We start from the raw sequence: 18,191 nt of genomic DNA, 5'->3' as shown, positions 1-18,191 counted from the left end.
CAACTCATATGGAAACGGGGTTTGTAATTGTTTTCTGTAATTTCTGTAAATTGTTGTGCTTTTTGTTGTGTTTTCTGAAATGATAAATAGTTTTGTCTGGTTTTTTTATTTGGTTTCTGTGTCTTAGATTGTTTTGCTTTTTGTTAATATGTTTTCTGAAATGTTAAATTGTTTTGCTTTTTGTTAATGTGTTGTCTAAATGTTTTAATTGTTTTGTCTTTTTTTCTATGTTTTTCTGAAATTGTTTAGTTGATGTGTTTTATGATATTTTTTGTATTATTTTCATTTGGTTTCTGTAATTGTGAATTGTTCCGCTTTTTGTTAATATTTTTTCTGAAATTGTACATTGCTTAGTCTATATTTAAATTGGTTTGTGTGGTTGTAAAATGTTTTTTTTTATCTGGTTTGTGTAACTGAATGTAGTTTTGTCTTTTTTTGTAATTGTGTAGCTGTAAATGGTTGAGTCTGTTGTTAATTTGTCTTCTGTCATTTTAATTTGTCTCATGGAGTGTTTTGGTCTTCCGGGCCACCGTATATATATAAACCTATTTGTAAAAATCATGTATCCGAGCAATACAACAAAAAAATAACGTCCCAAAATACAGCAAAAATTGACCGAAAGGACAAAAAATATTAATATTATTGTTACTTTCTGACAAGTCCACATTTCAAATTGTTTTTGGAAACTGTGGACGTCGTGTCCTCCGGACCAAAGAGGAAAAGAACCATCCGGATTGTTATAGGCGCAAAGTTGAAAAGCCAGCATCTGTGATGGTATGGGGGTGTATTAGTGCCCAAGACATGGGTAACTTACACATCCGTGAAGGCGCCATTAATGCTGAAAGGTACATACAGGTTTTGGAGCAACATATGTTGCCATCCAAGCAACGTTACCATGGACGCCCCTGCTTATTTCAGCAAGACAATGCCAAGCCACGTGTTACATCAACGTGGCTTCATAGTAAAAGAGTGCGCGTACTAGACTGGCCTGCCTGTAGTCCAGACCTGTCTCCCATTGAAAATGTGTGGTGCAATATGAAGCCTAAAATAACACAACGGAGACCCCGGACTGTTGAACAACTTAAGCTGTACATCAAGCAAGAATGGGAAAGAATTCCACCTGAGAAGCTTAAAAAATGTGTCTCCTCAGTTCCCAAACGTTTACTGGGTGTTGTTAAAAGGAAAGGCCATGTAACACAGTGGTGAACATGCCCTTTCCCAACTACTTTGGCACGTGTTGCAGCCATGAAATTCTAAGTTAATTATTATTTGCAAAAAAAAATAAAGTTTATGAACTTGAACATCAAATATCTTGTCTTTGTAGTGCATTAAATTGAATATGGGTTGAAAAGGATTTGCAAATCATTGCATTCCGTTTATATTTACATCTAACACAATTTCCCAACTCATATGGAAACGGGGTTTGTAATTGTTTTCTGTAATTTCTGTAAATTGTTGTGCTTTTTGTTGTGTTTTCTGAAATGATAAATAGTTTTGTCTGGTTTTTTTATTTGGTTTCTGTGTCTTAGATTGTTTTGCTTTTTGTTAATATGTTTTCTGAAATGTTAAATTGTTTTGCTTTTTGTTAATGTGTTGTCTAAATGTTTTAATTGTTTTGTCTTTTTTTCTATGTTTTTCTGAAATTGTTTAGTTGATGTGTTTTATGATATTTTTTGTATTATTTTCATTTGGTTTCTGTAATTGTGAATTGTTCCGCTTTTTGTTAATATTTTTTCTGAAATTGTACATTGCTTAGTCTATATTTAAATTGGTTTGTGTGGTTGTAAAATGTTTTTTTTTATCTGGTTTGTGTAACTGAATGTAGTTTTGTCTTTTTTTGTAATTGTGTAGCTGTAAATGGTTGAGTCTGTTGTTAATTTGTCTTCTGTCATTTTAATTTGTCTCATGGAGTGTTTTGGTCTTCCGGGCCACCGTATATATATAAACCTATTTGTAAAAATCATGTATCCGAGCAATACAACAAAAAAATAACGTCCCAAAATACAGCAAAAATTGACCGAAAGGACAAAAAATATTAATATTATTGTTACTTTTACTTAAGTACATATTTAGTCCTGTATTTCGATTTGTGAGTGTTCAGTACCTAAATCCGTCCATAGGAGGCAGCCCCGTGTTATTAGGCGCTGTCACGCCAAATTTCTTCCCCCTTACAAAAACCTTCCCCTACTTCCGGGGTCACGTTTCCTCTTACGTCATCCCATAGATTGTGTTTGTAAAAAAATTTTAATTTGTTTTTCTTTTTTTATAATATAACATTAACAAAACGTCTGTATTAATCGGACAAATTAACTTCAGGATATTCCTGACTGAATGCACATTAGACTCGTGGACATATGAATAACAGTGTACAATAAGTTAATTCATTATCAATCAACATTATCAAACTGTACTAAAACTAAATTTATTCGTTAAATTCAGTTTTTTTTAGTTCTCTGTGTAAGTGAACTAAATTAAAATTACATTTATGTGAACTTAATTTTTTTTAGTTTCATTCGTTGGGTGGGGGAGGTTTTTGTAGGGGGGGAGAAATTTGGCGTGACAGCGCCCTCTCCGCTCTGCTGTAAAGAAGAAGTAGCCAGTTAGCTTGTTGCTATTATATTTTAGAAATCGGTGGTTTATTTAAAAGTTTTTCGTTTCTTTTTCTGTTAAGAATACAAAAGTGCCTTAACTGTGTGTTAAAATACATGCGTGAGTATTTTTTGGGGAAACAGTGTACTTCTGGGTTAATTGTGGGACAACAGATGACGTCATCGCACACTAACCTCCATAGGCCACAACACTTTCACAACACATTTGGTTTCTGTGTTTTAGATTGTTTCGCTTTTTGTTAATATGTTTTCTGAAATGTTAAATTGTTCCGCTTTTTGTTAATGTGTTGTCTAAATATTTCAATTTTTTTGTCTTTTGTTCCTGAAATTGTAAATTGTTTTGCTTTAAGTTTAATTGATGTGTTTTGTGATATTTTTTGTATTTTGTTCATTTGGTTTCTGTAATTGTGAATTGTTGCGCTTTTTGTTAATATGTTTTTCTGAAATTGTAAATTGTTTAGTCTATATGCTTTGTGTGATTGTAAAATGTTTTTTTAAAATCTGGTTTCTGTAACGGAATGTTGTTTAGTCTTTTTTTAAAATTGCGTAACTGAAAAATTGTTTAGTCTGTTGTTAAGTTGTATGTTATATACATACGTATATACACTACCGTTCAAAAGTTTGGGGTCACCCAAACAATTTTGTGCAATAGCCTTCAGTTCTAAGAACAAGAATAGACTGTCGAGTTTCAGATGAAAGTTATTTTTTTCTGGCCATTTTGAGCGTTTAATTGACCCCACAAATGTGATGCTCCAGAAACTCAATCTGCTCAAAGGAAGGTCAGTTTTGTAGCGTCTGTAACGAGCTAAACTGTTTTCAGATGTGTGAACATGATTGCACAAGGGTTTTCTAATCATCAATTAGCCTTCTGAGCCAATGAGCAAACACATTGCACCATTAGAACACTGGAGTGATAGTTGCTGGAAATGGGCCTCTATACACCTATGTAGATATTGCACCAAAAACCAGACATTTGCAGCTAGAATAGTCATTTACCACATTAGCAATGTATAGAGTGTATTTCTTTAAAGTTAAGACTAGTTTAAAGTTATCTTCATTGAAAAGTACAGTGCTTTTCCTTCAAAAATAAGGACATTTCAATGTGACCCCAAACTTTTAAACGGTAGTGTACATATATATACACGTATATATACATGTATATACATATATATATATATATATATATATATATATATATATATATATATATATATATATATATATATATATATATATATATATATATATATATATATATATATATATATATATATATATATATATATATATATATATATATATATATATATATACACACACATATATATATACATATATATATATATATATATATATATATATATATATATATATATATATATATATATATATATATATATATATATATATATATATATATATATATATATATATATATATATATATATATATATACACATATATATACATATATATACATATATATATATATATATATATATATATATATATATATATATATATATATATATATACATATATATACATATATACATATATATACATATACATATATACATGTATATACATATATACATATACATGTATATACATATATATACATATACATATATATATATATATATATATATATATATACATATATACATGTATATACATATACATATATACATGTATATACATATATACATGTATATACATATATACATGTATATACATATATATATATATATATATATACATATATATATATATATACATATATATATATATATACATATATATACATATATATATATATATATATATATATATATATATATATATATATATATATATATATATATATATATATATATATATATATATATATAATATGTACTTCACTGTGCAACCTACTAATAAAAGTCTCAATCAATCAATCAATCAGCCTCCTGGTGCCAAGCACATCCGCCGCAGAATGCACCGCCCGACGGGAGCGCCACACCAACCAAAGCCCACACCCAAACCCTCCACGTGCAAGACCGAATCCACCCAAAAAAAGTCACTTAACAAGAAGCCAAAAAGTGCAAAAACAACAATGCTCACGCGGCGCGCCGGAGGAGCCGTGAACAGGGACACAACATTAGGTACACCTGCAGACTGCAGCACGGATTTCATATTTCATTCATTCACAACTCTTCCAACACGAACACCACTGCACTTATAAGTAAAGGTAAGACCAAAATAACATTTTTTTTTATTAAATGTGCTTTTTTGTGTGCTACAGTTTGTAAGTGTAAAGTTAAAGTTAAGTATACCAATGATTGTCACACACACACTAGGTGTGGTGAAATTTGTCCTCTGCATTTCACCCATCCCCTTGTTCACCCCCTGGGAGGTGAGGGGAGCAGTGGGCAGCAGCGGCGCCGTGCCTGGGAATAATTTTTGGTGATTTAACCCCCCAATTCCAAACCTTGATGCTGAGTGCCAAGCAGGGAAGAATGCTGGTATGAGCTTTTAAACATAACCCGTTAACTGCTGCCAATCAAATGGTGAATAAGATACTCTTTAGGGTTCATGTTTGTAAATCTGACTGTGATGAAGTCAGTGCCTCACCAGTCATGAACCTCACCGCACGCCACTGCTGAGAGCCAATTTTTATACCATAAATATTATTTTCACTTCTTATTTTTGCAGCTAAGGGTTCAATAACCAAATTAAATAATAATCCAGGATGCAGGACATCCCTGTTTTACTCCTCTTTTTAACGAAAAAGGTTCTGAAATATGATTATTGGTTTGACTGATGCCATGGGCCTTGTATAAAGCATCTTAATCCATTGTATAAAATTATCTCCAAATCCAAATTTACGTAATGTGCAAAACATAAATGACCAGTTTATGCGGTCGAATGCCTTCTCCGCATCAACAGTATATACTGCTGTGGGATAAGGGAGACTTCTAGCATAGTAAATAACATTAAACAATTTCCTTGTATTGTCTGAAGATTGTCGACCTTCCATGAAGCCAGTTTGGTCAGTATGAATTAATTTTCCTATTACATTTAATAATCGTGTGGCTAACATTTTTGCCAAGATTCAAAAGGATTCTCTATTCATTCAATACATAGGATTTCAGCAGGATCTACCCCAGCCTGCTGACATGCAAGCAGAGTAGTAGATTTTTGTAAAAAGCTTTTATAATTGTAAAGGACAATGTTTTATCAACTGATTGCAATAATGTAAATTTGTTTTAACTATTAAATGAACCAAAAATATGACTTATTTTGTCTTTGTGAAAATATTGGATACAGTGTGTTGTCAAGCTTATGAGATGTGATGCAAGTGTAAGCCACTGTGACAATATTGTTATTTTTAAATTTTTTTTATAAATGTCTTATGATAATGTAAATGAGGGATTTTAAATCACTGCTATGTTGAAATTGTAACTAATATTGATACTGTTGTTGATAATATTCATGTTTGTTTCACTACTTTTGGTTTGTTCTGTGTCGTGTTTGTGTCTCCTCTCAATTGCTCTGTTTATTGCAGTTCTGAGTGTTGCTGAGTCGGGTTTGGTTTTGGAATTGGATTGCATTGTTATGGTATTGCTGTGTATTGTTTTGTTGGATTGATTAATAAAAAATAAATAAATAAATATATACATTTCATAAATTAAAAAAAAATTAAAAAAATAGATTTTTTATCGAGAATCGATTCTGAATCGCACAACGTGAGAATCACGGTTCGAATTCGAATCAATTTTTTCCCACACCCCTAAAATATATATATATATATATATATATATATATATATATATATATATATATATATATATATATATATATATATATATATATATATATATATATATATATATATATATATGTATATATATATATATATATATATATATATATATGTATGTTAACACTTTAGTATGGGGAACACATATTCACCATTAATTAGTTGCTTATTAACATGCAGATTAGTACATTATTAAGTACTTATTAATGCCTTATTCTGCATGGTCTTATTATGCAACCAGTAAGTCTTCCCTCAATAACCTCAGAATTATTGCTTATTAGTAACCCCAACCCTAACTAACCCTTATATGTTCCCCTAGTGTACAAATAACTCAAAATTAAGTCTTTGTTACTTTAAAAAGCAACTAATTAATGGTGAATATGTTCCCCATACTAAAGTGTTACTATAATATATATATATATATATATATATATATATATATATATATATATATATATATATATATATATATATATATATATATATATATATATATATATATATATATATATATATATATATATATATATATATATATATATAATTACCTCCCAAAATACAGCAAAAATTGACTGGAAAGACAAAAAAAGTCATCTTTTGTCCCCTGAGGGTTAATCATTGTTACTTTTACTTAAGTACACATTTAGTCCTGTACTTCGCTTTGTGAGTGTTCAGTACCTAAATCCGTCAACAGGAGGCAGCATCGTGTTATTAGGCGCCTTCCCGCTCTGCTGTAAAGAGGAAGTAGCCAGTTAGCTTGTTGCTATCACGGGGGCTAATATTATTATAATTCGGAAGTCAGTGGTTTATTTAGATGTTTTCATGTTATTTTTCTGTTAAGAATGCGAAAGTGCATTAACTGTGTGTTAAAATACGAGCGCAAGTCTTTTTTTTTTGTTTTTTTGGTTTAACAGTGTACTTCCGGGTTAATTGTGTAAACAACAGATGACGTCATCGCACACATACCTCCATAGGCCATAACACTTCCAGGCAACACTTCCAGGTAACACTTCCATGGCCACCGCCGTGCTCGTCGCCGCTGTGGTCGGTGGCGGTGTCCTTCTTCTCATGCGCCGCCTGTTCCCCCGTCAGCACGCCATGAAGCTGCTCCGGTACCCGGCGGACACGATGCGCGGGAAAACGGTCATCGTGACCGGAGCTAACAGCGGCATCGGGAAGGCCCTCGCCGGGGAGCTGCTGAAGCTCCAGGCTCGGGTCATCATGGCCTGCCGGGACCGGGAGCGGGCGGCGGAGGCAGCCCGGGACATCCAGGAGCAGTCCGGGCCGGGACGCGGGGAGGTGGTCGTCAAAGAGCTTGACCTCGCATCGCTCAAATCAGTCCGGAAGTTTTGTCAGGAAATCCAAGAAGTGAGTTTTTAGCAGCAGCTTGAGAAAAACAAAGAAAATGTTCCCAAAGTCAATGAATACATATGTATTAACTGTTCATTTTTCAATGATTATTACAAATGCTATTGCCAATTTTGATCATATCAATACCATATTTAAACCAGTTCCATATTATTAGACATAGACAAACTTTATTGATGCAGAAGGGAAATTGTTCCACACAGTAGCTCAGTTACAAAAGATGGAAAGGATAATGCAGGTATAAAGCAGACTAAAAATGTTCCATAGTAGCAATATAAAATATAACATGTTGGTAATATTTACATAGTATTATTATATTATAGTTTTATATAATATATCATATTGTTTTATTACATACACTTGTTAAAGCGAAGCAAAGTCAATAGTACACCATAACAGCTCAACAAATGCAAGAGTTACTATTTAGTCTTCCTGTCCAGAGAATTATTCTCTGAGTTAGTAAACATGAAAAAAAAATTAAATAAATAAATTACAAAGGCTGGAAAGGGTAAGGATGGAAAGGATAATGCATAGTATAAAGTAGACTAAAAATGTACCATAGTAGCAATAACAAATACAACATATAGGTAATATTTACATATTATATATGCAGTATATAATATATAATAAATATATTATCTTTTACATAATATATAATGTTTTATTACACACAAATGTTAAAGCGACGCAAAGTCAATAATACACCATAATAGCTCAACAAAAGCCAAAACTACTATTTAGTCTTCCTGTCTAGGGAATTGTTCTCTGAGCTAGTAAACATGAAAAAAAAAAAAGTTACAAAGGATGGAAAGGGTAAGGATGGAAAGGGTAAGGAATGAATGGAAAGGATATTGCAGGTATAAAGTAGACTAAAATGTACCATAGTAGCAATAAAAAATACAACATATAGGTAATATTTACATATTATATATGCAGTGTATAATGAATAAATTATTATCTTTTATATAATATATAATGTTTTATTACACACAATTGTTAAAGCGGCGTAAAGTCAATAGTACACAATAATAGCTCAACAAAAACAAGAACTACTATTTAGTCTTCCTGTCTAGGGAATTGTTCTCTGAGCTAGTAAACATGCAAAAAAAAAAAAAAGTTACAAAGGATGGAAAGGGTAAGGAATGAATGGAAAGGATATTGCAGGTATAAAGTAGACTAAAATGTACCATAGTAGCAATAAAACATACAACATATAGGTAATATTTGCATATTATATATGCAGTATATAATGAATATATTATTATCTTTTATATGATATATAATGTTTTATTACACACAATTGTTAAAGCTACGCAAAGTCAATAGTACACAATAATAGCTCAACAAAAGCAAAAACTACTATTTAGTCTTCCTGTCCAGGGAATTGTTCTCTGAGCTAGTAAACATTAAAAAAAAAAAAAAAGTTACAAAGGATGGAAAGGGTAAGGCTGGAAAGGATAATGCAGGTATAAAGTAGACAAAAATTGTACCATAGTAACATTATAAAATACAACATATAGGTAATATTTACATATTATATATGCAGTATAAAATATATACTGATACATTATTATATAATATGTTTTATTACATACAATTGTTAAGCGAAACAAAGTCAATAGTACACAATAATAGCTCAACAAAAGCAAGAACTACTATTTAGTCTTCCTGTTCAGATAATTATTCTATGAGCTAGTAAACATGAAAAAAAAAAAGGTAAAAAGGTACAAAGGATGGAAAGGATAATGCAGGTATAAAGTAGACTAAAAAATTACCATAGTAGCAATATAAAATACAACATATAGGTAATATTTACATATTATATATGCAGTATATAATATATACTGATATATTATATTGTTATATAATATATAATATGTTTTATTGCATACAATTGTTAAAGCAAAGCAAAGTCAATAGTACACAATAATAGCTAAACAAAAGCAAAAAATCCTATGTAGTCTTCCTGTCCAGGGAATTGTTCACTGAGCTAGTAAAAATGAACACAAACAAAAAAAAAAGATAAAGAAAAATATTGACCCAATCACACTAGTATTGATCATATGTTGATACTACCCTTGGTATCGACGCCACCAATTTATGGATGGACTTGCCCTCCTACATGCTTTGTACTGACTGTGACTATGCTGACACAGCAACAATGTTCTTCTATTATCCTCTCTCGAGCTAGACTAGCACTATTCAACGGGGGGCCCCGAAATGACACCACACAGGACCCCTGAAAACTTGGGAGACAAACATTTTTGCAGCAAATTCCTAAAAAACACGAGTGCTGTTGGACCCCTGTAAGCACATTGGCAGGTCCTTGAATTGACATTCTGAAAGGGCATAAAACAATAAAAAAGTATTACTTTATATCGACAGATAAACCTGAAGTTGATGGAAGGCAGGGGTGTCAAACGTACAAACAGGTTTTGCTGCGGGGTGAGTTTGCGAAGTATAAAAATGAACGGGAATTTTTTAATGAAAAACTGCTGTTCTAAATGTGTCCACTAGATGTCGCAATAGCATTTGTAGATTATGCGACATATGTAAAAAAAAACAACCCACTTGTTAGTGCACCAATCGAGGAAAATGAGCAAACTACATAAATAGCATCCTGTATTTTGATTTTGATATTTTTTTTATTTTGATAGATTGAAAATTAACACCAGTGATTTGACTGATGAACATTATCACATAATTTATTCAGGAAGTATAAATAACGACAAATAAAGATAGGATATTACTAACCGCAACATGTAAGTGTAAAAAAATATTTGTACATTTCAGAATGTGCCTGTTCTATTTTTAAACAAAGAAAACAAACTGAGCATGTCTTTATTTTTAAATTATCGTGCCGGGATTTTACCAGATTTTTCTCCATGTGGCCCCCAATCTAAAATGAGTTTGACATCCCTGATCTAGAGATTAACTTTAAGCGTTAAATGTAAAAATTATATATATGACTGAAACCCTTTCGGCCCCCGGAACCAGGGTTAAAAAAACAAACATATACTGTGTTGGTTTTGATAATGTAAAATATCAAAATGCTTAATAAATAGTGGAAAAAAGTTTGGACACCCTGTTTTAAAACGTTTTTCTTTGACGCGCCAGGAAGAAGCGACGATCGACGTCCTGGTCAACAACGCGGGCATCTACCAGTGTCCCTACGCCAAGACCGAGGAGGGCTTCGAGATGCAGCTGGGTGTCAACCACCTGGGCCACTTCCTGCTCACTCACCTGCTGCTGGACCTCCTGAAGAGGTCGGCCCCCAGCCGCATCGTTGTGGTCTCGTCCAAACTGTACAAGCACGGCCGCGTCAACTTCGAGGACCTGAACAGCGAGCGTGATTACGACAAGGCCTTCTGCTACAGTCAGAGCAAGTTGGCCAACCTGCTCTTCACCCTGGAGCTGGCGCAGCAGCTGGAAGGCACAGGGGTGACGGTCAACGCGCTCACCCCCGGCATCGTGAGGACCGGGCTGGGCAGGCACGTGCACATCCCGCTCCTGGCAAGGCCGCTCTTTTCCCTGGCGTCCACGCTGTTCTTCAAGAGTCCGCTGGAGGGGGCCCAGACCCCGCTTTATCTGGCGTGCTCCTCGGAGGTGCAGGGGGTGTCGGGGAAGTGCTTCGCCAACTGCGAGGAGGAGGAGCTGCTGGCTAAAGCTACAGACGGACAGGCGGCTAAAAAACTGTGGGATATAAGCAGGAGGATGGTTGGACTGGATGACCAATGAATATTTTCATGTATAAATCTATTAAACATGCTCTTAACTTCACTGACTTGGTAGCGTTTAATCACAGAAGAGATAGGAGTTTAAAATGTGCACGTTTGTGACACTTGTCTTGTTATGGTCAGTATTAGCAGTGCTGTGGCTCCCTCTTGTGGCTGCATTAGGAGCTACATGCACTCAATTACAAACGATGTGATTCTTTAACTGTTCTAGTAAAAATATTAGAAGGTAAACTATGGATAATTTACATTTTAAATTGCTAGGCAAGGAAGAGCAAAAGCTAAAACGGACTTTTTAGACAGAAGTATTGGGACAGTGCACAGACAATAGGACTTTTGTCCATTCTGAAGTTGATTGAACTAATGTTGGACTTGGGGAAAAAGTAATTTAAGGCTTGTTCAACAACATTGTTCTATGGGCCACAATCGCCACATACACTGGATTTCTCCCTTCAATATTTTCCTGTATATGTCAGTAGACTGTTACCTAACAAAATTATTAAAACAATAAAGTAAAAGGCAAATATGTTTACAATTGCCAAAATGACAGGAGCGCTCTGTGGTCTTAAAAAGCTATACTAAAAAAAAACTAGTCAAAGATCCTTTATGACAGCACTCCTGTCTTTAAGAATAAAAATGATAGTCAAATATTCTTTATACAACAGAAGCATTATGTTGTGTTAAAAAAAAAAAAATCTAGTCAAAGACCCTTTACATGACAGCACTCTTGTTTTTATAAAGAAAAATAACGCTAGTCAAAGATCCATGATATTACAGGAACGTCCTGTTGTCTTAAAAAAATACACTGTACTCCAAAAAACCAAAATACTTGCACACACATACTCTAGTCAAAGATCCTTTAAACGACAGGAGAACTCAAATCATATTTAAGGCTATACTGCTAAAAAATGTGTCAAAGATCCTTTACATGACAAGAAAAATAATTGCTAGTCAAAGCGCTTTTAAATGACAGGAGCCCTCTCTTGTATCTTATCAGTCTATCTGGTCAAAGATCCTTCATTAGCAGGAGCGTCTACTACTAAAACTACTGAAAAAGTCTGCTCAAAAACCAATCAAAGATCGACTAAATGACTACAAAAGAAAATGCAGATCCTCTAAATGACACAGGCACTCTGTTATATCTAAGGTTCTTTTGCTTAAAAAAACAAAACATATTAGTCAAAGATCCTCTACATGACTAGAGCAGGCTTGTCTTTAAAAGGAAAAAGAAACGCTAGCAAAGATGCTTGATATAACAGGAGTTATAAAATCTATTCTGCAAAAACACACTAGTCAAAGATCTTTTATGTAACAAGAGCACTCTTGTTTTTACAAAGAAAAATGCAAGTCAAAGATCCTTGAAATAACAGGAGTGCTCTGTTTAAATAAAACTAAAGTGCAAAAAACCCCAACAACACACACTCGTCAAAGATCCTTTAAATGACAGAAGCACTATTGTCTTTAAAAAAAAATAAAAAAAAGACAGCTCGTCAAAGATCCTTAAAATAACAGGAAAGCTCTGTGGTCTTAAAAAAAACCTATACTGCAAAAACAACAACACACACTCACCGAAGATTGTACTCTTGTTTTCACAAAAAAAAAATTTTGGTCAAAGATCCTTGATATAACAATAGTGCTCTGATGTCTTTAAAAAAATATACTACAGAAAAACTGCACATTCACTAGTCAAAGATCCTCTAAATGACGGGAACGCGATTGTCTTTAGGGACAAACACCGGAAAAAAAATAAAAATGCAAGTCAAAGATCCTTCAAAAAACAGGAGGGCTGCCTTTAAAAAATAAATAAAAACTAGAGTGCAAAATAAAAAAAATCCAACACACACTTGTCAAAGATCCTTTACACAACAGAAGTACTCTTGTCTTTAAAAAGAAAAAAAAAACCTGTTAGTCAAAGATCTTTGAAATAACAGGAGTGCTCTGAGGTCTAAAAAAAATATACCGCAAAAAAAACAAAACAACACACTCACCAAAGATCCTTTACACAACAGAAGCACTTGACATAACAGGAGTGTTTTGTTGTCTTTAAAAAACTATATTACAGAAAAAAACTGCACATTCACTAGTCAAAGATCCTTCAGATGACAGGAGCACTCTATCATATTTAAGGTTATATCTATTAAAGAAAATGCTAGTCAAAGATCCTTTAAATGATTCGAGCGCCCTCTGATCTTTAAAAAAAGACTTGTCGAAGATCCTTTCTAAAGAGGCGCATGCTGTTATCTTTAAGGACCTGCAGTACAACAAAACATGAATACATCTATTCATTTACATATTACAGTACAAATTAGCATATCATTAACATATTCATATATTCCTTGGCTTGTCTACTAAGTTGCAACCACAAGCTGCAGTCACTTAAGATAACATTCAATTAAAAGAAAAAAAGAGTTAGTATAGTTTGTGCTTTATTGAGCGAGTAAAACAACATAAAATATAATATCCACATGCATCGTTGGTAAAGAAACAATTGTGAGGTAGAAAGGGGACGGGAAAGGTGCAGGAAAAAGTGTCCATTTTCTATAAAGTGATGATCACGTGTCAAAACATTCCATTAATAACGATATAAAACATCAAACTGCATGAAGAAGTTTGTCCAGGCGTCAAGTTGTTGACTTTGTAGCGCTAGTTAGGTTCACTAAGACGTCTCCTTCCAATGGCGACCGTACCAAAAGTATGACTAGGAAATACACACACATTCTTACAAATGTAGAACTCCACTTGGCTTCTATTCCCCGTGTAGGCGCGCTCTGTCAGTTGAGGAGTGTTCCGTAAAGTTGGGCCTTGGTCAGGCTGTCTTTCCGAGACAGTCCCAGGGTGCCAAATTTTTGGTGGTAAGGCGGCAGAGGCGGCGGGGCAGCCGGCGGCGACGACGACGGGCTCGCCTCCTGGTAGTGCTGGAGATCGGCGGCCATGTCCAGGGACCTGCGGTCCAGGGACTCGGTGGAGCTGTTGGGGCTGGGGTCGCCGTAGTCCACGCTTTGGCCACCGGAGGCGACGTTGCCCTCTCTGTCTTTGGAGCTCCCCGACTGGTAGAGGCTGTGCTCCGAGCCTTGGCTGTCCTCTGCCCCGTACAAGTGGGCTTGGCTGTGAGCCTGGCGGAGCCCCGGCCCGGCCGCCCACACTTGCTCCTGCGCGGTGGTGCCCTCCCCGTGGTGGCGGTGCTGGTGGGGCTGGTGGTAGTGGTCGGCCCCTTCCTGGAAGCTGCTGTAGAGCGGCCCCAGGCGGATCTTGGCCGGCCTCACAGAGAAGTGCTGTTCGGAGAAGCTGTACGGCGACGCTCGCCCCGGACTGCGGTAGGAGTGAGAACTCAGGTCCTCGGCGCTGAGCTGCCGCCACCGGCCGATGAGCTCCTCCTCCTCGGGGGCCAGGGTGCTGCCTCGACGGCTGTCTCCGTAGGCCACGCTCGGGGAGGAGGACGGCGGCAGAGGCTCGTAGGGCTCGCTGAAACACGACGACATGGTGCGGCTGTACACGGGCGAGCTGCTGCTCTGCTGGTGGCTCAACTCCCCCTGCTGGAAGGGATGACTGTTGGCGAACCCCCTGGGACTCTCCCAGGACGAGTCGCTCTTCCTCTCAAAGTCCCCCGCGTCCCTCCAGTCCATGTAGAGGGTGTGATGGCGCGGGGAGGACGCGGCGCTGCTCGGTGGGCCGTTAGCTTTGTCTTCCGAGCCTCCGCCGCTGAAGCTGGAGTAGGAGCTGGATCCCGCCGCCACGGCGGAGAACTTGGCAAAGAGCTCCCGGGTCATCCCCTCCTCCGGGTTGCTGTCGGTGGAATTCTGCGGTCCGTAGAGCAGCTTCCTCTGACCGTGGAGGTCCACGCTGGGCCTGCGCTCCCGGTTCCGCTCGTCGGGGCAGTAGAGGGCGGTGTCGCTACTGTAAAGGTCGGAGACTCTGAGGCCGAGGCGCGCCCCTTGGCCCAGGCTCTCCAAAATAAAAGCGTGGTCCAGGGTTTGAGGGCTGGGGGAGCGCGAGGCCTGGCTGCTGCTGCACGCCTCGTCGGGCTTGTCGTGCATTGCCTTCCCCAAGAGGGAGGCGGGGACAGAGTCCGAATAGGTGCGGCAGAGAGGGGACTCTTCCATGTGCAGGGTCAGTCGCTCCTGGAAGTCGGCAGGCAGCTGCAAGACACGCACGCTGTGTCAGCACTTTTCCCAATCATCATGTACGGCTTCACTGTTGTTTATTGCTGCACTGAGGGACCAAATATTAATGCTCCCGTTTTCTCTCCAGTTCACTGGCATGCGTGACGGGAAGAAAAGCTCAGACCCTTCTGACTCACATATAATCAGTGCCATACGTTTAGTTAAACATCCAACAATAACAACCATGACCTTGTTGGTCTTTAAAACATTCTTAAACGTATTTTGCAAACACATGCACTCTAAATCTGTATCAGCACTTCCGATACTGATCCGATACGATATCATCAGGAATCATACATGCTTCTGGAATGGACTCATGCTGTCTTTTAAGTAGAAGTGGAGTGGTTTTTGGCGATTGCTACATGCCACGATAATTCATAGTGTTTATGCTTTAAGATTATTTTGAACATGCATACAGTTACAGTATGATACATCACATATTTCCAGTTTCTCATTACAACATGTCCGAAAAGGAGAAGGAAGAAGCAGAGCTTATTTAATCCCACCCCTTTTCCATTTCATAGCAAAATACAAACACCTTTGTTCACTTCCTGTTCTCAATTTGGACACAATTTAAATCCATAAACAATAAATAATAAAGTTCTCAATTACAGTTTAAGAAATCAACTTAAGATCATAGCACAGTAAGTTGAATGATGTGGACACATTTGTTACTAGATACTTTCTAATACGCTTCTGCTCCAGAGACTTTGTATGTGTAAGTAATGAGCAACTATAATTATTTGATACTTTCTTATACTAAGGACACCTATTATATACAGTATGTCTACCTTGTGTGCTATTGTGTGCTTAGCTGTTGTGTAGCTGCTAGCTCCTAGTAGCCTACAGCCTACCATGTTTACCTTTTGTAAATAGCTTGACTAAATTACAAGAGGAGACCAATTGTGTGTGTTTATTGGAAGACATTTAATGTTGCACAAGTAAACAGCACTACTTGTATCGGCGCCTGTATCAGAAAGTTTAGATGCAAGCCTATACTGGTTTTATTGCTGATATCAGATATCAATATCGTATTTGTAAACACAGAAATTAAAATCAATAAAGTTATTTTAGCAAATTATTCTAACAGAATAGAAATGTAAAAACTGCATTATGTATATCACAATATCTATAAATAGTTGTACAGTAGTATAATATACAAGGGGTCATTAAAGGCCTACTGAAACCCACTACTACCGACCACGCAGTCTGATAGTTTATATATCAATGATGAAATCTTAACATTGCAACACATGCCAATACGGCCGGGTTAACTTATAAAGTGCAATTTTAAATTTCCCGCGAAATATTCTGCTGAAAACGTCTCGGTATGATGACGTTTGCGCGTGACGTCACGGATTGTGCGGACATATTGGGACACCATTGTGGCCAGCTATTAAGTCGTCTGTTTTCATCGCAAAATTCCACAGAATTCTGGACATCTGTGTTGGTGAATCTTTTGCAATTTGTTTAATGAACAATGGAGACAGCAAAGAAAAAAGCTGTAGGTGGGATCTGTGTATTAGCGGCTGGCTACAGCAACACAATCAGGAGGACTTTGAGTTGGATAGCAGACGCGCTACCGTGAGTACAGCTTTGGCTTCCAAACATTTGATCACTTGCCCGTACGTGCGTGCCGCTATGTGCATGTCACATACGTAACTTTGGGGAAATATATGTGCTGTATGAACTTTACGGAGGTGAACGGTACTTTGGGCTGTGGGATTGAGTGTGTTGTGCGGGTGTTTGATTTGTATTGGCGGGGGAGGTGTTTGTTATGCAGATTAATTTGTGGCATATTAAATATAAGCCTGGTTGTGTTGTGGCTAATAGAGTATATATATGTCTTGTGTTTATTTACTGTTTTAGTCATTCCCAGCTGAATATCAGGTCCCACCCGCCTCTCACAGCATCTTCCCTATCTGAATCACTTCCACTGCCCTGTAACCCTTCACTCTCATTTTCCTCATCCACGAATCTTTCATCCTCGTTCAAATTAATGGGGTAATCGTCGCTTTCTCGTCCGAATTGCTCTTGCTGCTTGTGGCCATGATTGTAAACAATGTGCAGATGAGAGGCGCTCCACAACCTGTGACGTCACGCTACTTCCAGTACAGGCAAGGCTTTTTTATCAGCGACCAAAAGTTGCGAACTTTATTGTCGATGTTCTCTACTAAATCCTTTCAGCAAAAATATGGCAATATCGCGAAATGATCAAGTATGACACATAGAATGGACCTGCTATCCCCGTTTAAATAAGAACATTTCATTACAGTAGGCCTTTAAGGTATCTGTTAAAAGGCTAAAAAAAGACAAAAAAGTTGTTTTTCGTAAAAGTATATGTTCTGTGTTATATTTTGAGAAAAAAAATAGAAACGTGTAATTTTCTAGCTAAATTTTGTTCTCCAAAAATGACTTTTTTTCCTCATATGAATATGCTTATTTTCAATAACATTACGCCTTTATACTAATAGTATATATTTATTCTCCACAGTGTGGTCCCAATTCTCTA

The 18,191-nt window shown here is 36.4% G+C and overlaps 3 protein-coding genes across 12 annotated transcripts in view; 1 reads left to right on the top strand and 2 right to left on the bottom strand.

The window, feature by feature from the left end:
• LOC133640794 (interleukin-31 receptor subunit alpha-like) overlaps nt 1-7,817 on the bottom strand; it is a 48,348-nt gene extending 40,531 nt beyond the window's left edge. For 4 of the 5 annotated variants that reach the window (XM_062034442.1, XM_062034444.1, XM_062034445.1 and 1 more), the window contains exon 1: nt 7,384-7,817. Coding sequence is in view for 1 of the 5 variants with exons in the window: in XM_062034446.1 (XP_061890430.1) it covers nt 7,384-7,396 (13 nt within the window). In the remaining 4 variants the exon portion in view is untranslated. Of the gene's footprint in view, nt 1-7,095; nt 7,146-7,383 lie in introns of all 5 variants that reach the window. The other variant, XM_062034443.1, reaches the window with a different exon arrangement.
• On the top strand, nt 7,190-12,302 carry LOC133640797 (retinol dehydrogenase 14-like). Of its 2 annotated transcripts, XM_062034455.1 has the most exons (3): nt 7,190-7,420; nt 7,510-7,785; nt 10,903-12,302. In XM_062034455.1, exons 2-3 carry the CDS (start codon nt 7,516-7,518, stop codon nt 11,521-11,523), a joined length of 891 nt encoding a protein of 296 aa, XP_061890439.1. In that variant the 5' UTR covers nt 7,190-7,420; nt 7,510-7,515; the 3' UTR covers nt 11,524-12,302. The 2 variants fall into 2 exon arrangements, with proteins under 2 accessions (XP_061890439.1, XP_061890438.1); XM_062034454.1 differs by having other exon boundaries at nt 7,194-7,785; nt 10,903-12,195.
• A 1,615-nt stretch (nt 12,303-13,917) lies between these two features.
• The window catches only part of si:dkey-174m14.3 (uncharacterized protein LOC563117 homolog), an 81,051-nt gene continuing 76,777 nt past the window's right edge, over nt 13,918-18,191 (bottom strand). For all 5 annotated transcript variants that reach the window (XM_062034450.1, XM_062034447.1, XM_062034451.1 and 2 more), the window contains one exon: nt 13,918-15,655. In XM_062034450.1, coding sequence (XP_061890434.1) covers nt 14,291-15,655 — 1,365 coding nt within the window. In that variant the 3' untranslated portion in view covers nt 13,918-14,290. The remainder of the gene's footprint in view (nt 15,656-18,191) is intronic.

The sequence above is a fragment of the Entelurus aequoreus genome, linkage group LG23 (assembly GCF_033978785.1).
Source record: "Entelurus aequoreus isolate RoL-2023_Sb linkage group LG23, RoL_Eaeq_v1.1, whole genome shotgun sequence".
In the NCBI taxonomy this organism is placed as follows: domain Eukaryota; kingdom Metazoa; phylum Chordata; class Actinopteri; order Syngnathiformes; family Syngnathidae; genus Entelurus; species Entelurus aequoreus.
Note: the sequence above shows the minus strand (reverse complement) of the source record. Positions and strands in the feature narration are given on the sequence as shown.